Genomic DNA, 21,292 nt, shown 5'->3' with positions numbered 1-21,292 from the left:
ATCACATTATTTTTTTAAAAATCTTTCAAAATGCATCTACATGCCATGTGAATGGAAGAGGTCAACATTATTCATGTATATGGAGACTAGGACATCATGTAACAGAATTAGATGTAGAATATAGTATTGCAGACTCTTTTTAAATGTCTTTATTTTGCATTACAAATTGTACTTTGAGTTATTATCACTTTAACTGGCTTGTGTTTTACATTTGCAGCACAGCTCATCTGCCAGAACTTTTCACTGTTTCTAGTTTCCATTTTATTGGAAACACCATCTCTTTATAACTGAGTAAAGAACACGGCAGAGTCGGGGGAAATTTTTGTGCCTGTCTCTTTTTACTCTCTCTCTCTCTCTCACTCTGAACATAAATAGTATCTTGGCAGCTGATCTTTGTCGTTTAAAAAAAAACACACATGAAAAGGAAACAGCAGCGGATGATCTGCTTTCTGAAACAGTGTAAGAAAGATCTGAAGAGTGTTAGCTTTGCACTGAAGCTCCTTCAGCTTCTGCTTTTACAATATTTGCAGGAAGTTTCCTGACACTAAGGGGGAAAAGAAACAGTGGCCAGAGACTGTCTCCTGAAAATATGCAGGAAGGATAATGTGGAGGCCAAGACAGACGTGTGTGATGAGCTCCAGCCGTGCCGCAAAACAGGAACTGATGACAGGGAGGTTTTGCTATTTATCTTCCAAGGTTGTTTTAATATGCAAAGTAGGTCCTCAGCGGCAGCTGCTGTTCAGTCAGCCACATTTCCTGAACTGGCTAGTGTATTTTTAGTTGACAGGAAGAAAACCACTTGGTTAGGAAGGAGCTCGGATGGTCATGTCTCAGAAACTCAGATCAGCACTTGAGACTTTACTACATTTCCCAGATGAGTTACTGTCACTCTGGGCAGCAAGCAGCAGAGTGTTTACTTCAATTCTCTTCTTTTTATTAAAAATCATTACATAAGTTTTGATGAATATATTTTTCTGTATGAGCGTCAAACAATATAAAAGTCTACAAGGTGCAATGCCTAAGCTCACCCTCCAAATCACTACTCCCTTCCTCAGAGATAATCAGAATCCACAGTTTGATGTACATTTTTACAGTGATATTTCTATAATATACTCACACATTTTGGAGCAGACAGATATTTTATTATTTGTTTTTGTTTGGTTAGGTCTTTTTTTTAATGTAATTGTGATGTCTGTAACATTTCATTTAACAATGTTGCAGTGATTTCTCCATGTTAGTACATATAAGTCTACCTTGGTTATCTTTTGTTACTATCTTAAAAAATAATTTATTAAATATTGAGAAGACCGGAAGAAGTATAATACTAAAACACAGGCGAAATTATGTGATCCTAAAGATTTGCAGAATCTGCAGGAGACCTTTCTAGAACAGGGAGTGCTGCAGCTTCCCCAGGCCAATCTTACGTGGCTGCACAGGTATCGATAAGATGAGAAATCAGTGGCTGCTCTAGAGGGAAGGCAGAGCATTCCCCAAAGAATGGGTGTTTACACAATATAGGATTGTTCATATACTTTTGGCCCCTAGCAAACATTGCCCAAGTGGCGTTCTTGAGGTTGGTACATACCTATGCTTGGGAAAGATGTGGAGGCTGGAGGAGGTGAGGAGATGGGGAGAAATCTGGAGTGTAGAGAAGCTTGGATTTCCATTGACACTTTTTTCTCCTAGAGAGATACTGACACACAGTCACTGGATTAAATTGATGCTCCCATCTCAATTAACTCATTAGGTAGGAAAAACAAATTTACATACCAATGTGTGGGCTTATTCTCATGAACCCTCCATCCAAAAAAGTAAAAAAAGAAAAGAGAAAAGGAAGATGTGGGGTTTTTTAAACCCTCAAACATTGAAAACTTTTCTTCCCTTTAACTGCTTTCCCCAGTCACATCAGGTGAGTTATATGTGAAATTAATATTTCAGAGTTTGCCGTGGTAGAAAAAGAAAGAAGTAGGAATAAGACTTTAAAAAAGAAAAGAGGGACATGTAAAAACTATATCAGGATATGAATACCAATGCCCCACCCCTAATCATTTGAAACAAGTGTTAGAGGCAGCAGCAATACCGGATTTCCATTTAGTCACCCGCTAGATCTGTTGCCTTTTAAACAACTTTAGATATCATTTTTATTTTGATAAATGCAGGGAGAGGGCAGGGAAATGTCTGCCTGGCGTGTTACAACATATTAAGCTTATACCTTGCTAAAACAACATATTAAGCTTATACCTTGCTAAAACTCTAGGAAATGGTGACTCCTGTATAAATTCTGATTCTCCTCCTTCCTAGGGGTGTTTTATCCATATTTGAAGACTCCTTGGATATCCCTGTTGTATGATTGGGAATTCTGCCTTCTAATCTGGCTCATTGATTCACTTCTGAGTGGACTTAGACAAATCCTACTAATTGTTGAATTTGTTTCCTTGTTTGTGAAGCACTGAAGTAAGTAATCCTCTTGTGGAAGTGCCTGGGCCACCTTTTAAAAGTTGGTCACCCCTGTAGTGGGATCGGAAATATTGCAGTGATTTTTAGAGTTGGATGAAGAAATGTATCTTGAAATTAAAAAATAGTTAAACCTATAGCATTTACCATAGCTGGGTGTGAATTTCTTATCAAAGACAGTGTCAAATCTAGGTTGGTTAATAAATATACTAGAAACAAACACAATAAATGGGAATAAAACATTTAACAGATGTTAAGTTTGGCTCACGCCACACGGTGGCAGGCTTACTCTGTGTTGTGCTTCCTTTTCAGGCAACAAATCTAAATGCTTGCATTTAACTACATTAAATCTTTTAGAAAGTTAACTTTTAGAAAGTATGACATAAGTTATTAATTTGTCAAGATTATATTTTCTTATAAAATGTTCTTTACGTTGTATGATACCTGAGCAGCAGTGATTTGAGCCTTCGACAGGACATTCTACCTCTAGATCTCAATTACTTCATCACTAAAATGATGGGCTTGGGTTACTTACAGTTCTAAAATTGTCATACCTCTCCTATAACTAAAAAAAGCCTAAACATTCTTCTTCAGTAACAAGAATTTCAGTCATATTGCAGTTAACTTGATAAGGAATATAGTTTTTTAGTTAGATTGCCTAGATTTGAATTTGAGTTCTGTCATTTATTAACCGTGAGGTAAGGAACTTCACCTGTCAAAATTCCACTTTCCTCACCTGTAAAGTGCTATAAATTATACTACATATCCAATGGGGTTGTTAGGATTAAATGCGGAAAAATGTATGTGTGGCAGAGACTCGCAAACTGTTCACCAAATCATTTCTTTTTTTTCCTGGACAATCAGCTAAACCACATCCCACATCGTCACGTGCAGTTAATTGTGGTCATAAGACTGAATTCTGGCCAAGGGAATGTAAGAGAAAGAAATTCATGCTACTCCTAGGCTCAGCTCGCAAAAATCTCCCATTGTGATCCTCCTTGTTCTTTCAACTTGTGCAGTTTCCCCGGAAGCTACTTGTTAAAGATGCCAGGACCACCATCTTTAGGAAATGGAAGGAAACTTGGTCCCGAAACGCGGTGTGGAGGAGAGCTTTATGCCTGTTAGAAACACTCGTTTTGGACTTTACGTAAGTGAGAAATAAACTTTGATTTTGTTAAGCCACGGAGATTCTGGGATTTATCTATTATGGCAGCTAGCATTAACTAAAATAGCATGTAAAGCACTTAGCACAATACCTGTTTAATAAATATTAGATGTTTTCAATATCATGACTCTTAATTATACAGACCAAGAGCCTAAAACTCTGAACTTAAAACACAAGCAAGGGGCTTCCCCGGTGACATAGTGGTTGAGAATCTGCCTGCCAATGCAGGGGACACAGGTTCGAGCCCTGGTCTGGGAAGATCCCACATGCCGCAGAGCAACTAGGCCCGTGAGCCACAATTACTGAGCCTGCGCGTCTGGAGCCTGTGCTCCGCAACAAGAGAGGCCGCGATAATGAGAGGCCCGCGCACCGCGATGAAGAGTGGCCCCCACTTGCTGCAACTAGAGAAAGCCCTCGCACAGAAACGAAGACCCAACACAGCCATAAAAAAAAAAAAAAAAAAAAACCACAAGCAATAGTATGGAAATCTCTTCTGCAGTATACAAGACTTGGGCCCCCCCATTTTTTTTTAAACTAGAGAAATAAAGTTGCGTATAGATGTAGGAAAAATCTGAACAGTTCACGTATGTAACTTGTAGAAAGTCAGTATTTTGTATTTATATTTGCTACATACACTTTGAGGAAAAATTAACAGAATATAAAAGAAGAAAAATTGAATTAAAAATATAAGTTGGTGCTATCTTTAAAATAATATTTTTTAAAAATTGAAGTATAGTTGATGTACTATATCATGTAAGTTTTAGGTGTCCACCATAGTGATTCACAATTTTTAAAGGTTGTATTCCATTTATAGCTATTATAAAATATTGGCTATATTCCCTGTGTTGTACTATATATCCCTGTAGGTTATGTATTTTATACACAGTATATTTTATACATAGTTTGTACCTCTTAATCCCTTACCCCTATTTTGCCCCACGCCCTTTCCCTCTCCCAATGGTAACTACTAGTTTGTTCTTTATATCTGTGTAAAATAATATTTTAAATTATTTCTCCCTTGTGATGACTTCAGTGTTATGATTCATTCAGTGATTTCTCTTAGTACTTCACACAATGCTTATCTTTCTTTCTTGAAAATGTCTTTTCTTGGCTCCAACACTTTCTGATATTTTAACGCTTTTGCTCATGCCTATTCCCAGTTCTCTTAAAGCCCAGATCAAATTTCGCATATTCAAAGACTTCCAAGACATCCTGGTTGGAAAGGATCCTACTTACACTGAACTGTAACATTTATACAATCCAAGGCTCTTAACCATTTGCTGTCTTCTATAGTAGGGTTTATTTTCAGGTGGGTTTATAAAGCTTGCTTCTCCCTAACAGATTGTAAACTACCTGATGAGAGAGACTGTGTTTTTTGTCTTGTTTTGTTTTGTTCTAACATCTTTATTGGAGTATAATTGCTTTACAATGGTGTGTTAGTTTCTGCTTTATAACAAAGTGAATCAGCTATACATATACATATATACCATTATCACCTTCCTCTTGCGTCTCCCTCCCACCCTCCCTATCCCACCCCTCTAGGTGGTCACAAAGCACCAAGCTGATCTCCCTGTGTTATGCGGCTGCTTCCCACTAGCTATCTGTTTTACATTTGGTAGTATATATAAGTCCATGCCTCTCTCTCACTTCGTCCCAGCTTACCCTTCCCCCTCCCCATGTCCTCAAGTCCATTCTCTACATCTGCTTCTTTATTCCTGTCCTGCCCCTAGGTTCTTCAGAACCATTTTTTTCCCCCATATATATGTGTTAGCATATGGTATTTGTTTTTCTCTTTCTGATTTACTTCACTGTGTGTGAAAGACTCTAGGTCCATCCACTTCACTACAAATAAGTCAATTTCGTTTCTTTTTGTGGCTGAGTAATATTCCATTGCATATATGTGCCACATCTTCTTTATCCATTCATCTGTCAATGGACACTTATGTTGCTTCCATGTCCTGGCTATTGTAAATAGAGCTGCAATGAACATTGTGGTACCTGACTCTTTTTGAATTATGGTTTCTCAAGGTATATGCCCAGTAGTGGGATTGCTGGGTCGTATGGTAGTTCTATTTTTAGTTTTTTAAGGAACCTCCATACTGTTCTCCATAGTGGCTGTATCAATTTACATTCCCCCCAACAGTGCAAGAGGGTTCCCTTTTCTCCACACCCTCTCCAACATTTATTGTTTGTAGATTTTTTGATGATGGCCATTCTGACTGGTGTGAGATGATACCCCGTTGTAGTTTTGATTTGCATTTCTCTAATGATTAGTGATGTTAAGCATCCTTTCATGTGTTTGTTGGCAATCTGTATATCTTCTTTGGAGAAATGTCTATTTAGATCTTCTGCCATTTTTGGATTGGGTTGTTTGTTTTTTTGATATTGAGCTGCATGAGCTGCTTGTAAATCTTGGAGATTAATCCTTTGTCAGTTGCTTCATTTGCAAATATTTTCTCCCATTCTGAGGGTTGTCTTTTCATCTTGTTTATGTTTTCCTTTGCTGTGCAAAAGCTCTTAAGTTTCATTAGGTCCCATTTGTTTATATTTGTTTTTATTTCCATTTCTCTAGGAGGTGGGTCAAAAAGGATCTTGCTGTGATTTATGTCAAAGAGTGTTCTGCCTGTGTTTTCCTCTAACAGTTTGATAGTGTCTGGCCTTACATTTAGGTCTTTAATCCATTTTGAGTTTATTTTTGTGTATGGTGTTAGGGAGTGTTCTAATTTCATTCTTTTACATGTAGCTGTCCAGTTTTCCCAGCACCACTTATTGAAGAGGCTGCCTTTCTCCATTGTATATTCTTGCCTCCTTTATTAAAAATAAGGTGACCATATGTGTGTGGGTTTATCTCTGGGCTTTCTATCCTGTTCCATTGATCTATATTTCTGTTTTTGTGCCAGTACCATACTCTCTTGATTACTGTAGCTTTGTAGTATAGTCTGAAGTCAGGGTGCCTGATTCCTCCAGCTACATTTTTCTTTCTCAAGATTGCTTTGGCTATTTGGGGTCTTATGTGTTTCCATACAAACTGTGAAATTTTTTGTTCTAGTTCTGTGAAAAATGCCAGTGGTAGTTTGATAGGGATTGTATTGAATCTGTAGATTGCTTTGGGTAATAGAGTCATTTTCACAACGTTGATTCTTCCAATCCAAGAACATGGTATATCTCTCCATCTGTTTGTATCATCTTTAATTTCTTTCATCAGTATCTTATAGTTTTCTGCATACAGGTCTTTTGTCTCCTTAGGTAGGTTTATTCCTAGGTATTGTATTCTTTTTGTTGCAATGGTAAATGGGACTGTTTCCTTAATTTCTCTTTCAGAGTTTTCATCATTAGTGTATAGGAATGCAAGAAATTTCTGTGCATTAATTTTGTATCCTGCTAACTTTACCAAATTCATTGATTAGCTCTAGCAGTTTTCTGGTGGCATCTTTAGGATTCTCTATGTATAGTATCATGTCATCTGCAAACAGTGACAGCTTTACTTCTTTTCTGATTTAGATTCCTTTTATTTCTTTTTCTTCTCTGATTGCTGTGGCTAAAACTTTCAAAACTATGTTGAATAATAGTGGTGAGAGTGAACAACCTTGTCTTGTTCCTGATTTTAGTGGAAATGATTTCAGTTTTTCACCATTGAGAACGATGTTGGCAGTGGGTTTGTCATATATGGCCTTTATTATGTTGAGGTAAGTTCCCTCTATTCCTACTTTCTGGAGGGTTTTTATCATAAATGGGGGTTGAATTTTGTCAAAAGCTTTTTCTGCATCTATTGAGATGATCGTATGGTTTTTCTCCTTCAGTCTGTTAATATGGTGTATCACATTGATTGATTTGCATATATTGAAGAATCCTTGCATTCCTGGGATAAACCCCACTTGATCATGGTGTATGATCCTTTTAATGTGCTGTTGGGTTCTGTTTGCTAGTATTTTGTTGAGGATTTTTGCATCTATGTTCATCAGTGATATTGGCCTGTAGTTTTCTTTCTTTGTGACATCTTTGTCTGGTTTTGGTATCAGGGTGATGGTGGCCTCGTAGAATGAGTTTGGGAGTGTTCCTCCCTCTGCTATATTTTGGAAGAGTTTGAGAAGGATAGGTGTTATCTCTTCTCTAAATGTTTGATAGAATTCTCCTGTGAAGCCATCTGGTCCTGGGTTTTGTTTGTTGGAAGATTTTTAATCACAGTCTCAATTTCAGTCCTTGTGATTGGTCTGTTTATATTTTCTGTTTCTTCCTGGTTCGGTTTCGGAAGGTTGTGCTTTCCTAAGAATTTGTCCATTTCTTCCAGGTTGTCCATTTTATTGGCATAGAGTTGCTTGTAGTAATCTCTCATGATCCTTTGTATTTCTGCAGTGTCAGTTGTTACGTCTCCTTTTTCATTTCTAATTCTATTGATTTGAGTCTTCTCCCTGTTTTTCTTGATGAGTCTGGCTAATGGTTTATCAATTTTGTTTATCTTCTCAAAGAACCAGCTTTTAGTTTTATTGATCTTTGCTATTGTTTCCTTCACTTCTTATTCATTTATTTCTGATCTGATCTTTATGATTTCTTTCCTTCTGCTAACTTTGGGGGGTTTTTTGTTCTTCTTTCTCTAATTGCTTTAAGTGTAAGGTTAGGTTGTTTATTTGAGATGTTTCTTGTTTCTTGAGATAGGATTGTATTCTATAAACTTCCCTCTTAGAACTGCTTTTGCTGCATCCCATAGGTTTTGGGTCATCGTATTTTCACTGTCACTTGTTTCTAGGTATTTTTTGATTTCCTCTTTGATTTCTTCAGTGATCTTTTGGTTATTAACTAGTGTATTGTTTAGCCTCCATGTGTTTGCATTTTTTACAGACGTTTCCCTGTAATTGATCTAGTCTCATAGTGTTGTGATCAGAAAAGATACTTGATAATCATATCAATTTTCAATTTTCTTAAATTTACCAAGGCTTGATTTGTAACCCTAGATATGATCTATCCTGGAGAATGTTCCATGAGCACTTGAGAAGTAAGTGTATTCTGTTGTTTTTGGATGGAATGTCCTATAAATATCAATTAAGTCCATCTTGTTTAATGTATCATTTAAAGCTTTTGTTTCCTTATTTATTTTCATTTTGGATGATCTGTCCATTGGTGAAAGTGGGGTGTTAAAGTCCCCTACTATTATTGTGTTACTGTCCATATCCTCTGCTATGGCTGTTATTATTTGCCTTATGTATTGAGGTGCTCCTATGTTGGGTGCATAAATATTTAGAATTGTTATATCTTCTTCCTGGATTGATCCCTTGATTATTTTGTAGTGTCCTTCTTTGTCTCTTGTAATAGTCTTTATTTTAAAGTCTGTTTTGTCTGATATGAGAATTGCTACTCCAGCTTTCTTTTGATTTCCATTTGCATGGAATATCTTTTTCCATCCCCTCACTTTTAGGCTGTATGTGTCCCTAGGTCTGAAGTGGGTTTCTAGTAGACAGCATATATACGGGTCTTGTTTTTGTATACATTCAACCAGTCTGTGTCTTTTGGTGGGAGCATTTAATCCATTTACATTTAAGGTAATTATCAATATGTATGTTCCTATTACCATTTTCTTAATTGTTTTGGGTTTGTTATTGTAGATCTTTTCCTTCTCTTGTGTTTCCTGCCTAGAGAAGTTCCTTTAGCATTTGTTGTAAAGCTGGTTTGGTGGTGCTGAATTCTCTTAGTTCTGCTTGTCTGTAAATGTTTTAATTTCTCCGTCAAATCTGAATGAGGTCCTTGCTGGGTAGAGTAATCTTGGTTGTAGGTTTTTCCCTTTCATCACTTTAAATATGTCCTACCACTCCCTTCTGGCTTGCAGAGTTTCTGCTGAAAGATTAGCTGTTAACCTTATGGGGATTCCCTTGTATGTTATTTGTTGTTTTTCCCTTGCTGCTTTTAATATTTTTTCTTTGTATTTAATCGTTGATAGTTTGATTAATATTTGTTTTGGCGTGTTTCTCCTTGGATTTATCCTGTATGGGACTCTCTGTGCTTCCTGGACTTGATTAACTATTTCGTTTCCCATATTAGGGAAGTTTTCAACTATAATCTCTTCAAATATTTTCTCAGTCCCTTTCTTTTTCTCTTCTTCTTCTGGGATCCCTATAATTCGAATGTTGGTGCGTTTAATGTTGTCCCAGAGGTCTCTAAGACTGTCCTCAATTCTTTTCATTCTTTTTTCTTTGTTCTGCTCTGCAGTAGTTATTTCCACTCTTTTATCTTCCAGGTCACTTATCTGTTCTTCTGCCTCAGTTATTCTGCTATTGATCCCTTCTAGAGAATTTTTAATTTCATTTATTGTGTTGTTCATCATTGTTTGTTTGCTCTTTAGTTCTTCTAGGTCCTTGTTAAACGTTTCTTGTATTTTCTCCATTCTATTTCCAAGATTTTGGATATCTTTACTATCATTACTCTGAATTCTTTCTCAGGTAGACTGCCTATTTCCTCTTCATTTGTTAGGTCTGGTGGATTTTTACCTTGCTCCTTCATCTGCTGTGTGTTTCTCTGTCTTCTCATTTTGCTTAACTTACTGTGTTTGGGGTCTCCTTTTCGCAGGCTGCAGGTTCGTAGTTCCCGTTGTTTTTGGTGTCTGTTCCCAGTGGCTAAGGTGGTTCAGTGGGCTGTGTAGGCTTCCTGGTGGAGGGGAGTAGAGCCTGTGTTCTGGTGGATGAGGCTTGATCTTGTCTTTCTGGTGGGCAGGACCACGTCCGGTGGTGTGTTTTGGGGTGTCTGTGACCTTATTATGATTTTAGGCAGCCTCTCTGCTAATGGGTGGGATTGTGTTCCTGTCTTGCTAATTGTTTGGTATAGGGTGTCCTGCACTGTAGCTTGCTGGTCATTGAGTGGAGCTGGGTCTTAGCGTTGAGATGGAGATCTCTGGGAGAGCTTTTGCCATTTGATATTACGTGGAGCCAGGAGGTCTCTAGTGGACCGATGTCCTGAACTTGGCTCTCCCACCTCAGAGACACAGGTCTGACACCCAGCCAGAGCACCAAGAGCCTGTCAGCCACATGGCTCAGAAGAAAAGGGAGAGAAAAAGAAATAAAGACAGAAAAAAATAAAGTTATTAAAATAAGAAATAAAAAATAATTATTAAAAATAAAAAAATTACAAAGTAATAAAAAAAGAAAAGAAAGAAAGAAGAGAGCAACCAAACCAAAAAACAAATCCACCAATGATACCAAGTGCTAAAAACTGTACTAAAAAAAAAAAAAAAAAAAAAAAAGGACAGACAGAACCCTAGGGCAAATGGTAAAAGCAAAGCTATACAGAGAAAATCACACAAAGACGCATACACATACACACTCACAAAAAGAAAAAAAGGAAAAAATATATATATATCTATATATATTAAAAAAAAGGAAGAAGAGAGCAACCAAATCAATAAACAAATCTACCAATGATAATAAACTCTAAATACTAAACTAAGATAAACATAAAACCAGAAACAAATTAGATGCAGAAAGCAAACCCCAAGTCTACAGTTGCTCCCAAAGTGCACAGCCTCAGTTTGGGGTGATTTGTTGTCTATTCAGGTATTCCACAGATGCAGGGTACATCAAGTTGATCGTGGGGATTTAATCCGCTGCTCCTGAGGCTGCAGGGAGAGATTTCCATTTCTCTTCTTTGTTCGCACAGCTCCTGGGGTTCATCTTTGGATTTGGCGCTGCCTCTGCATGTAGGTTGCCTGAGGGCGTCCGTTCCTGCTCTTACAGGACGGGGTTAAAGGAGCAGCTGATTAGGGGGCTATGGCTCACCCAGGCTGGGGGGAGGGAGGGGTACGGAATGCGGGGTGAGCCTGCGGCGGCAGAGGCCGGAGTGACGTTGCGCCTGCCTGAGGCACGCCGTGCGTTCTCCTGGGGAAGTTGTCCCTGGATCACGGGACCCTGGCTGTGGCGGGCTGCATAGGCTCCCAGGAGGGGAGGTGTGGATAGTGACCTGTGCTTGCTCACAGGCTTCTTGGTGGCTGCAGGAGCAGCCTTAGCATCCCATGCCCGTCTCTGGGGCCCGCGCTGATAGCCGCAGCTCGCGCCCGTCTCTGGAGCTCGTTTAGGCGGTGCTCTTAATCCCCTCTCCTCGTGCACCACGAAACAATGGTCTCTTGCATTTCTGGCAGCTCCATACTTTTTCCCAGGCTCCCTCCCGGCTAGCTGTGGCTCACTAGCCCCCTTCAGGCTGTGTTCATGCCGCCAACCCCAGTCCTCTTACTGGGTTCTGATCTCCGAAGCCTGAGCCTCAGCTCCCAGCCCCCCGCCACCCCGATGGGTGAGCAAACACGCCTCTCGGGCTGGTGAGTGCTGGTCAGCACCGATCCTCTGTGCGGGAATCTCTCCGCTTTGCCCTCTGCACCCCTGTTGCTGCACTGTCCTCCGTGGCTCTGAAGCTCCCCCCCAACCCCGCCATCCCCGCCGCAAAGTGGCTTCCTAGTGTGTGGAAACTTTTCCTTCTTCACAGCTCCCTCCCAGAGGTGCAGGTCCTGTCCCTATTCTTTTGTCTCTGTTTTTTCTTTTTTCTTTTGCCCTACCCAGGTACGTGGGGAGTTTCTTGCCTTTTGGGAAGTCTGAGGTCTTCTGCCAGCGTTCAGTAGGTGTTGTGTAGGAGTTGTTCCACATGTAGATGTATTTCTGATGTATCTGTGGGGAGGAAGGTGATCTCCACGTCTTACTCCTCTGCCGTCTTGAAGGTCTCCTCGAGACCTTCTGTGGTATTGCCCACAGAAAAGAGTGGAGTTTTGTGCAAATAGTTATTGATACTAGACTCACTGGTATAAAAGCCCCAAGTATATGAGATTCCCCCTAACATTTTAGTATCTATCTCCCATGGAGTTTTATAAGAATGAAGAGCAACAGCTGAACAATACTTTATAATTGGGGGACAATAGTGGCAGAGATGGTATTTTATGGTCTGTGGTTTCGGTTAGAGGAAGTTTACAAAGAATACATTGGTGCCTGATTTTGCATTTTGAAACGAGGATGATTTTATATGTACTACCGGTTAAACTTATTTTGCTTTTTTTCAGTCCATCCTAACTATTCATTTTTTTCTTTCTTTTTTGCATATTTGCTTAAGATGTTTTCCTTAAAAATATTAGAAGTAATAGATAAATTTTTTAACATTGTATATGCAACATCATAAGGACCTTAGAATGTTTAACTCTGAATTTTGCCTTTCATCTTCAGTGTGATTGCTGTGTAATATCCTAGTTTCACCCTGTGTTTACCCTCTAAAAATTAGTAATTTTTTATAGTCAGTGTTTACTTAGATTTACCAATGTATCTACTAATTTCTTTGCTCATTATTGATTCTTGCATTCTAATCCTTCCTCCTTGGTTTATTTTTCTTCTTTCTGCAAGGGTCTGTGAGTGGGAAATTCTCTTAGTCTTGGTTTGAAAACGTCTTTATTTTATCCTCACCTTTGAATGTTAGCTTAACTGGATAGAAAGTTCTAGATTAACAGATATTTCCCCCCATCATTTTGAAGATATTATTTCATTATCTGTGTCACCTATTGTTTGTAAGAAGCCAGCTTTGTATGTGTATTGTTTCTTTGTAGGTGAATGTGACTTTTAAGCCCATCCTTAACATTTGTAGAACCCAGTGCAAAATTACAAATGGAGGCCCACATATCATATGTCTAAAAATTTATGAGTTAAAAATCAAGCCAACAATTTGAATAAAATATATTCTATTGTGTCTTGACAAATACAGCTTTTTAATAACCTGGATGGCCAAGCCTTGAATTTAGTATTCTTGGAATCTTTGGGGTTCTATATAGGAACTTGGCACAGCAGGGAGGGAGTACCATCCTGGTCTCTGTCCCAGAGTTCATCTCCCATCTTTTCCAATCCTGGCTTCATCCCACACTGCAAGGAGCTTTACACATATGCTTGGGGAGACTCCACTTCCAAGCCCTACAACAGTCCCTCCCTGACCACCCCATGGCCCTAAGGGTATGCAGTCTGTCTTAGGGGGGATGGATATAGGGAAGAGGTCCATGTACGTCCTAGAAGTGGACTGGGAATTCCAGGGTCTTGGACACCTGGAACATGGTTTGGAGGGGAAGGGGCAAACTTTGGGTGGGCATGTTTCTTGATGTTGCAGTAACCTCCTTAATGGTTTCTTCCCATCCAGTCTTTTTCCTCACTATCAGAGAGAATTTTTTAAAAGTGCAAATCACAGCATTTTACACTCTTGCTTAAAAACCCTTTAAAGGCCTCCCATTGCATTTGAAACAAAATCCTTTAAAAGGACTACAGATCTCTGGGTGGTACTTCAACAGGCTAAGCTCTTTGGGAAGAGCCTTTATCCAAGATGTTTCTCTTCCTAAGACACACTCTCCTACCTGCTCTTCCCATGGCTGACTGCTATCGTGTAATATTTGGCTTAAATGTCACCTCCTCTCCAAGTACACCTTCCCTGTGTTTGCTATTCCTGCATCTTGCTCATCTCCTTCAGAGTACAAGTCATAAATTCATTTTACTTATTTAGTGTCTTCTCCTTCAGACTGCAATCTACACTAAAGAGACTGTCAAAGATAAGATTTCCTGGGAAGTCGACTCTGAGATGATTAGCACATAGAAAGTTTATTAGGAGGGACTCTAATTAACACCATTTGAACAAAAGAAAGTAAGACTGAGCAGCAATCAGTCAGCGGAGGCTGGCTTCCCAGAAAGGGGCTGACTTTCAGCAAACCAGTTCTCTTCAGCTGAAGCAGTTCCTAGGAGGGCTGCAGCTGTGGTCTGGGCAGGGCCGTATCACATCCAGGGTGGTCCATGCCTTGCGCCACTCAGATCCACTTCCTTCACACGAATCTGAGGAACAGTTCCTTCAGGACACTGGGGTGCCGTTTTTCCTTGGGAAACTTATAAAGAGGAAGGTTAGGAAGATGAACTACAACCCCCGCTGCTGCTGCAGTTGGTCTTGAGGCTGCAACCAGTACCCATCCTCTCCCGCCTCACTGTCAATTAGCACCTCTGAAGGTTTAGGTGATTTACCCAGTGGAGTGACTCAGACCCTCCAAACCCACGAGTTCCAGTTACTGTTTACCATGCCCTTCTCAGGCTGCACCTGCTGCTCTTGTCCATTTGTCATCAAAATTGCACGAGACAGTACTAAAAGATGTCTAAGTTGATCATCTGGGTGCGCCAAGCGCATGCTTCCCTGCCTCCACTGTGTAACAGTGGCCCTACTGCCTCTTGATGGTAAGAGTCAATTACGCCCACCAGGATCTTACTCTTGCCTGCTGGTCCTTGAAACGAGGGGCCCAAAGTGCCTGGGTGGTGGTGTAGCCTAAAGTTCAATGGATATTCCTGCTGTGTTCCCTGGTAGAAATGTTCCCCCTCTGAGAACCAAGACCTTTAAACCTGTGGTTACAGTTGTGAGGATGAAAAAGCAGAAATTCCCCAAGTGGCTCACTGGAATTGATGGTAAATAGGGACACTCCTGCTTCCACACTTGGATCTCATTCCCAGGTATTCTGGGGATACAGCACCATATAATGGTGATTGATTTAGAGCATTACTGCTTCCTAGAGGGTAGCACTTTATCCTCATAGGGTATCATCCCCAAGCTGGCAATTCAGCCAAGCTTTCAACAGGCTGCTCTATTGCTTATTGGGCCAGTAGCTTCTGGATGTTTTGCCAAAGGATAGGTCCAGTGGATTCCACAGCCATGTGCCCACTGCTACCTCTCCTTTGTTATAAAGTGGATTCCTTGGTCGAATTCCATATTTAAGAAGCTCTTTCGGGGGCTTCCCTGGTGGCGCAGTGGTTGAGAGTCTGCCTGCCAATGCAGGGGACACGGGTTCGAGCCCTGGTCTGGGAAGATCCCACATGCCGCGGAGCAACTAGGCCCGTGAGCCACAATAACTGAGCCTGCGCGTCTGGAGCCTGTGCTCCGCAACAAGAGAGGCCGCGATAGTGAGAGGCCCGCGCACCGCGATGAAGAGTGGCCCCCACTTGCCGCAACTAGAGAAAGCCCTCGCACAGAAACGAAGACCCAACACAGCCAAAAATAAATAAATAAATTAATTAAAAAAAAAAAAAAAAAAAAAAAGAAAATGTTTAAAAAAAAAAAAAAAAAAAGAAGCTCTTTCATCTGACAAAGGGCAAGGAAGCAATTCTAAACAGAGTGTATTGGATCACTTTTACACATAAAGGTGATCTCATGTGGGAGTGACATCGATACTATGAGAGGAGCAGTCTCATGCCTGGTCCAGGGAGCAAAGTAGGTTTATCTTTTTATTTTTTATTTATTTTTTTAACATCTTTATAGAAGTATAATTGCTTTACAATGGTGTGTTAGTTTCTGCTTTACAACACAGTGAATCAGCTATACATATACATATATCCCCATATCTCCTCCCTCTTGCGTCTCCCTCCCACCCTCCCTATCCCACCCCAGGTTTATCTTTTTATGCCACCTGTTCAGCGTAGCATCTGCCTCAGTGCAGGTGAAGATATGAATCAGCAGAGTAGTCTAGCCAGGGCTAAGATGCTTGTTTGTTTATTTAATGTGTTTTCATGGTGAGCAAAGGGAATTCATCTGGTTCTCGGGGTGAGGGAAAAAAGGAATTAGAATTAAAATTCTTTTCCTAGTCTCCATTATCACTTCTCTCAAGCTTCCCCCCTGCCCCGCCTTGTTTTATGCCATGTTTATTTATCCCAACTATAAGAGCAGAAATTATCCCCAAAGTAGTTTGATCAGTAAGGATTGAGGTTGTAAAACTTATTGTGACTGATCACGTTCACCTGTTTGGTTAAGCTAATTGAAAATCACGGTGGAATCTCCCTCTAGATAGATTCTATATTTTATTACATTTGCAGAATCCTAAAAGTTATGGCATTCTCAATTCTCAGAAATAATGATGTTTTTGAGAATGTCAGACAGATTTCCTGACTATGAATTACATACACAGGTAAACAATCTGATATAGTGACCTAAATATTCCCTATTTAGCCATTATAAGTGTTGGTGGTTCTCTGGCTTATTTCTCTCAATCTTGACCAACCATGAGAAGAGGGGGGGGCAGAGAAGAAAAGGTGGAGATAATCCGAGTGCTCCCAGCTGTTTTCATTCTCTCAGGAGAAATAACATTCAAGTCTTTGAGGAAGTAACTGAAATCTCTTTTATTTTTGCTTGCTGACTGTCAAGAACTTTCGAGTGACGTATGAAAAACAAGTGTCCGCCTAGGGGACCTTCAGAAGATTTTCTTGGCAAAGAAAATTGTGTAAGAGGTGCACTCAATCAAGTGTTAGATAGTCCGGCTGAAGGAAGTGGGGCTGGATTGGTTGACCCACACCTGCCCCAAATGACACCCACAGTAGAAGAGCACAGTGGAAGAAAAGGGAGCAAACAAAAGGTGATGCTCTAATTTTCCATTTTCTGAGAGCTTACCTTTGGAAATGAACTTCTGAAGCCTCTAAGAGTGATTAGAACTGTTCTCCTATGCCCCACCCCACCTTAACCCTTCCGTTCACTGTGTTTCCCTAGGTTCGTGACAGATGCTTTTTACCAGCATAGTCCTGTATTAGCGTGAACACCTAGAAGAGTCTTCCTCCTCGCCCACGTCTGGAGACAGAGCCCAGTTTCTTCTCAAACTACTATCTGTAAATTGAGTTCTTTGGTCCTGTAGAAAAAGTTCAGAGGGCTCTAAAATAATCTCCTTTGGAACAACTAATTTTGCTGTTTTCAGATAACAATTGTAGAGAGCTTTTGGAGCTGGAAAAAAAAAAAAGTAAAAAAAAAAATCACCCAGCACTAGTGCACAGGTCAATTTTAGGTGAAGAGCCTAGATTTGTCTAATGGAAAGTTACTCAATCCAATAAATAATACTAATACTAATAAATGGCGAATTCTTTCAAGTACATTAACGTTAACCTAATTAGGTTTCCTTTGTTCCAGATGTAAATGAGGTCATCAAGTCCAGCCAGTCAGGGTTACTTGCTTTTCTTAAATAACACTGTTTCAGGCTTCCCTATCTTTGAACACACTGCTCTCTCTTCTGGAAGAGCCTTCCCTCCCTTTTTCATCTAACTACCACTTGTCCACCAAATTCACCTTCCCAGGAAGTTTTTTTCCTAACCCCCTGTATAACTCGTGGTCCCCCATGTGTGTTCACGGAAGCATTCTGTATCACACTTTTCACCCTGGGCTGGAATAACCAGACTACACCTTCCTTGAGATCAGCAACCATGTCTTATTCAATTTTTCATCCTCCAAGATGCTGCAAATACAGCATCAGGTACACGATAAGCAGTGAGTGTTCAGGAAGTGTTCGATGACACAAACCCCCATTTTTTCTCAAACATGTTTTATTGAAGTAATTTTGATCAGGTTGGAGCCTAAAGAAACTGACTTCAGTGTTTTGAGAAAAGTAGGCCTCTTTTAGTAAATTCACTAAACCGCTGCTACCTTGGTCAAGCCACTTCGTTCAGTGGATATTAAGGGTCTATCACGTGGACCTTCACTCAGTGGTTGTTGAGGACCTACCACACGGACCCTCCTCGTTCAGTGGCTACTGAGGGCACAGAAATAAGCCCAGAAGTCTTGTTTTAAAGAGTTTATAATCTAGGGAAGAAGATAGGGATAGATAATTTACTTCTTAGAGGAAGTGAACAGTACATTTTTGAGCAATGTGAGATTTATGTATCAGAATATGTACAGGGTCCTGGAAATCAGGGAAGGAGTTACATCTGACACCATCTGAATGAACTTCAGTTGCCGATGCTGTTGAATCAGGAGGAGGATGTAGGGTAGGAAGACAAGTGTAGGTGGTATTTTACCTGGATTTTGAAAGATGAGTAGGAGACTGATGTGTACCTTGGCGTGTTGTTAAAGATAACAAGGGCTCAACAGTGGTTAAAGCAGTAAGAACAGAGTTTATTCAGGAACTATTGCAATAGGGGAAAAGAAACCTCAGTATAGAACTGGGCTCAGTTCCCCTATTGCAATAGTTTTTGACTAAAATCTGTTTTTACTGCCTTAACTACTGTCTGGTTCTGGTTTTCTTTATGGGAGGAGAAGGTGCAGATTCAAGGCATTTCAGACTGAGGCAAAAGAATGAACAAACATAAAGAGGAGTAAAGCAAACTCAGGGAAAAAGTAAGTAATCTAAAGAAAATTGAGCAGTCAAGGAAAACAGGAATTCTCTGCAGCCAGAGCCTCGAGTAGTGTTGCAGAAGCGCTGGAAGATGAGGAAAAGTAGGCTTCTTTTAGCTTAGAAAATGCTGTGTTTTCCTATTTAAATGGGAAAAGTAAGTTTATACAAAATTGCTTGGAAAGTTATGCCAAGAAGTTGGGACTTTACACTGTAGAGCCAGGGAGTTTCCAGAAAGCTGTGCAGTACTTTATGAAGATGACTGTGCTCTCAATAGATGTTAGGCTGCATGAAGCAGCAGGACGCATCTCCACTCCCAGCCTCAGTTTACTCATTTATAACAAGAAAAAAAATGGGTCTTTTGCTGTCTTAGGTCCCTTCCAATCTTGACAGCCTGCTTCCCCGAGGTAGTGCTGCCTTCCTTCCATTACCTGGGCCCTGTGCCTCACTCCCTCCTTCCTTCTGATCTTGGTTCAGTTGCCACATTCTCTATCCCCAGGCCTTAGGGGCTTTTCGACCGGTAGATAAATGGGATGGTGGGGGCGTCTCTGGAGTAAAACGAGTCTCTCTTCCGAGGCCCTTTGTTCCCTGCAAGCACCACCTCAGTAATGCCCACGTGGGTAGGGCGCGCTATGGAGCAGGGAGAGGAGTTTCCAATTGCATGTCCTTCCTAGGTCCCTTTGGGGCGGTTGGACGGCCCTCCCCACGGCCAATCATCCAGGGAGGGCGGCAGGAGCCCGCCCCTCGCGCGTCCCTGGTTCCCTGAGAGACAAAAGCCTTTGAGTCTCGGCAGCCACCGAGCGCGACCGCGACTCTCCGCAGAGCCTGGGGGCGGATTCGGACGGCCAATCGGCTTCTTGAGGAGTCCCGTGCCCGCGGGCCCAGGGCCGAGGGACTACAGGATCCCGGCCTGCCCGGCGAGCGGATTTGCCTGGGGCTGGCCGGGCGAGCTGGGCTGCGGCATCACGTGAGGCGGCCCGGACCACGTGACCCGGCGGCCCGGCGCCCGGCCCCCGGCCCACTCTGCAGCTCCGCCCTTTCGCCCGCCACTCGCAGGGGAGTCTCCGGCCCGCGACGCTTCCTAGGTCCTCGCGGCGCTCCCGGCTGCTGGGCCTGCATGGACGGCGCGCGGCCGCGGCTGGCCTCCCAGGTAGCCATGGGGAATGGGGGTCGCGGGCCCGAGCTCGCGGAGGCCCCTTTCGCCCCTGCCTTCTCCTTGCTCCCCCTTCCCCGCGGGCCTGGCCGGCGCGCCCCGTTACTCCTGCGCCCTCCCTCCCGCCCTCCGGCCCGGGTCTCCCGGCCCCCCCGGCCCCCCGGCCGCCGGGCGCTGCATCCGGGCGGGTGATGGGGCGGCCGGCTCCGCACCGTTAGCGCCTTTGCTAGCGTTTTTTCCGAGGAGGAGGGGGGACAGGGTTGGGAGAAGGTCGGGAAAGTTTTCCCTGCTCCCTCTCTTATTTGAGCTTCAGGGACGCGGTTTTGCTCGTAGCTGGTCTGTCTCTGCTCTCGACGCTGTTTGCGTGAGAGGAGCCCTCCCCTCCGACTCTCCCGGTGCTCCCTCGGCCCTTCCCAAGATCTTAGCATCTCTTCCTCAACTCCGAATGTCACAAACCATACTCTACGCTGTTTCCCTTTCCCCCACACCACGGAGTCCACCAAGGGGTTTCACTTAATAGGGACTTTTATCCAGGAGTGCGATGAACCGAATGAAAAGACATTTCTTGTCCTGCCTCGGGTAGACTACCTGCTCTATTATATTTGAGATGAACATCTAGGCACGCTCTGGTCTGCTCTCGTAAGTAAGCTTTTTGTTTATATTTATTTGCATGTGAGACTCTCCGAAGTCATCTGCTGCAGAACTCTGCACCTGGGGATTACAATTTTATAAAGCAATATTATAACACTTAACCCCCCCCACCCCCGATTCATAGTCTTATTTGTCTTTGGCCTATTCTTTTTGGGGGGAGGATTATAGCCCTTGGAGGCAAATACTATGAGTTGCTGAAGCTGGTGTGCGTTGTGAGCTAGTAACATGAAAATACCAAGGTATATAATGCTGAAAGTAATGGAAAAATGATTTAACCCTGACAACAGTTTATAGTGTGCTTTAGATTTTAGAAAGTATCCATTTGAAGTGAGCACTGGTGAATTTCACCTTTTTAAACTGCTTTCAGGGTTGAATATGTAACTGTATATTTAGATTCTATTAATATAGCAGTTGATCTGTGGAATGGATATCTTTTCATCCATTGTGCAAATACTAGTCCATTTATTAATACTTCTAGACAGGTCCTTTTTTTCTACCCTCCAGCGTTTCTCTTGAAGAGGGGACATTAATCTCTAAAGAGATTTCTTCCACGGTGGCTTTTATGTGTGATCCAAATGATCAAGTTCTGAGAACTTCGGAAATCAAATAGCCATAAAAACCAATGCTGTCAAGTTTGTAGCTTTAAAAAAATTCTTAAAAAAATTTTAAAGCGTTGCCTCTGTGTTCCAACAAGAGCTTGGCTTCATCTTAATAATCAGCAGTTCAAGCTGAGAAGTCTGAGATAGTGTCCTCCTTTATCTGAAAGTCAGAG

General features: G+C 41.6%; 1 protein-coding gene across 11 annotated transcripts in view; it reads left to right on the top strand.

Annotated features, from left to right (window-relative positions):
- The first annotated feature begins 3,511 nt into the window (after positions 1 to 3,511).
- Positions 3,512 to 21,292, top strand: part of RCBTB1 (RCC1 and BTB domain containing protein 1) — a 75,103-nt gene continuing 57,322 nt past the window's right edge. For 4 of the 11 annotated variants that reach the window (XM_082434436.1, XM_082434447.1, XM_082434448.1 and 1 more), the window contains exons 1-2: positions 19,740 to 19,866; positions 20,404 to 20,508. Coding sequence is in view for 1 of the 11 variants with exons in the window: in XM_082434439.1 (XP_082290565.1) it covers positions 19,834 to 19,866 (33 nt within the window). In the remaining 10 variants the exon portion in view is untranslated. Of the gene's footprint in view, positions 3,602 to 19,521; positions 19,867 to 20,403; positions 20,509 to 21,292 lie in introns of those variants that run through there. The other 7 variants (XM_082434438.1, XM_082434446.1, XM_082434437.1 and 4 more) reach the window with 6 other exon arrangements.

The sequence above is a fragment of the Balaenoptera physalus genome (genome assembly GCF_965194825.1).
Source record: "Balaenoptera physalus genome assembly, chromosome: 18".
In the NCBI taxonomy this organism is placed as follows: domain Eukaryota; kingdom Metazoa; phylum Chordata; class Mammalia; order Artiodactyla; family Balaenopteridae; genus Balaenoptera; species Balaenoptera physalus.
This window is presented reverse-complemented; position numbering and strand designations above follow the sequence as displayed.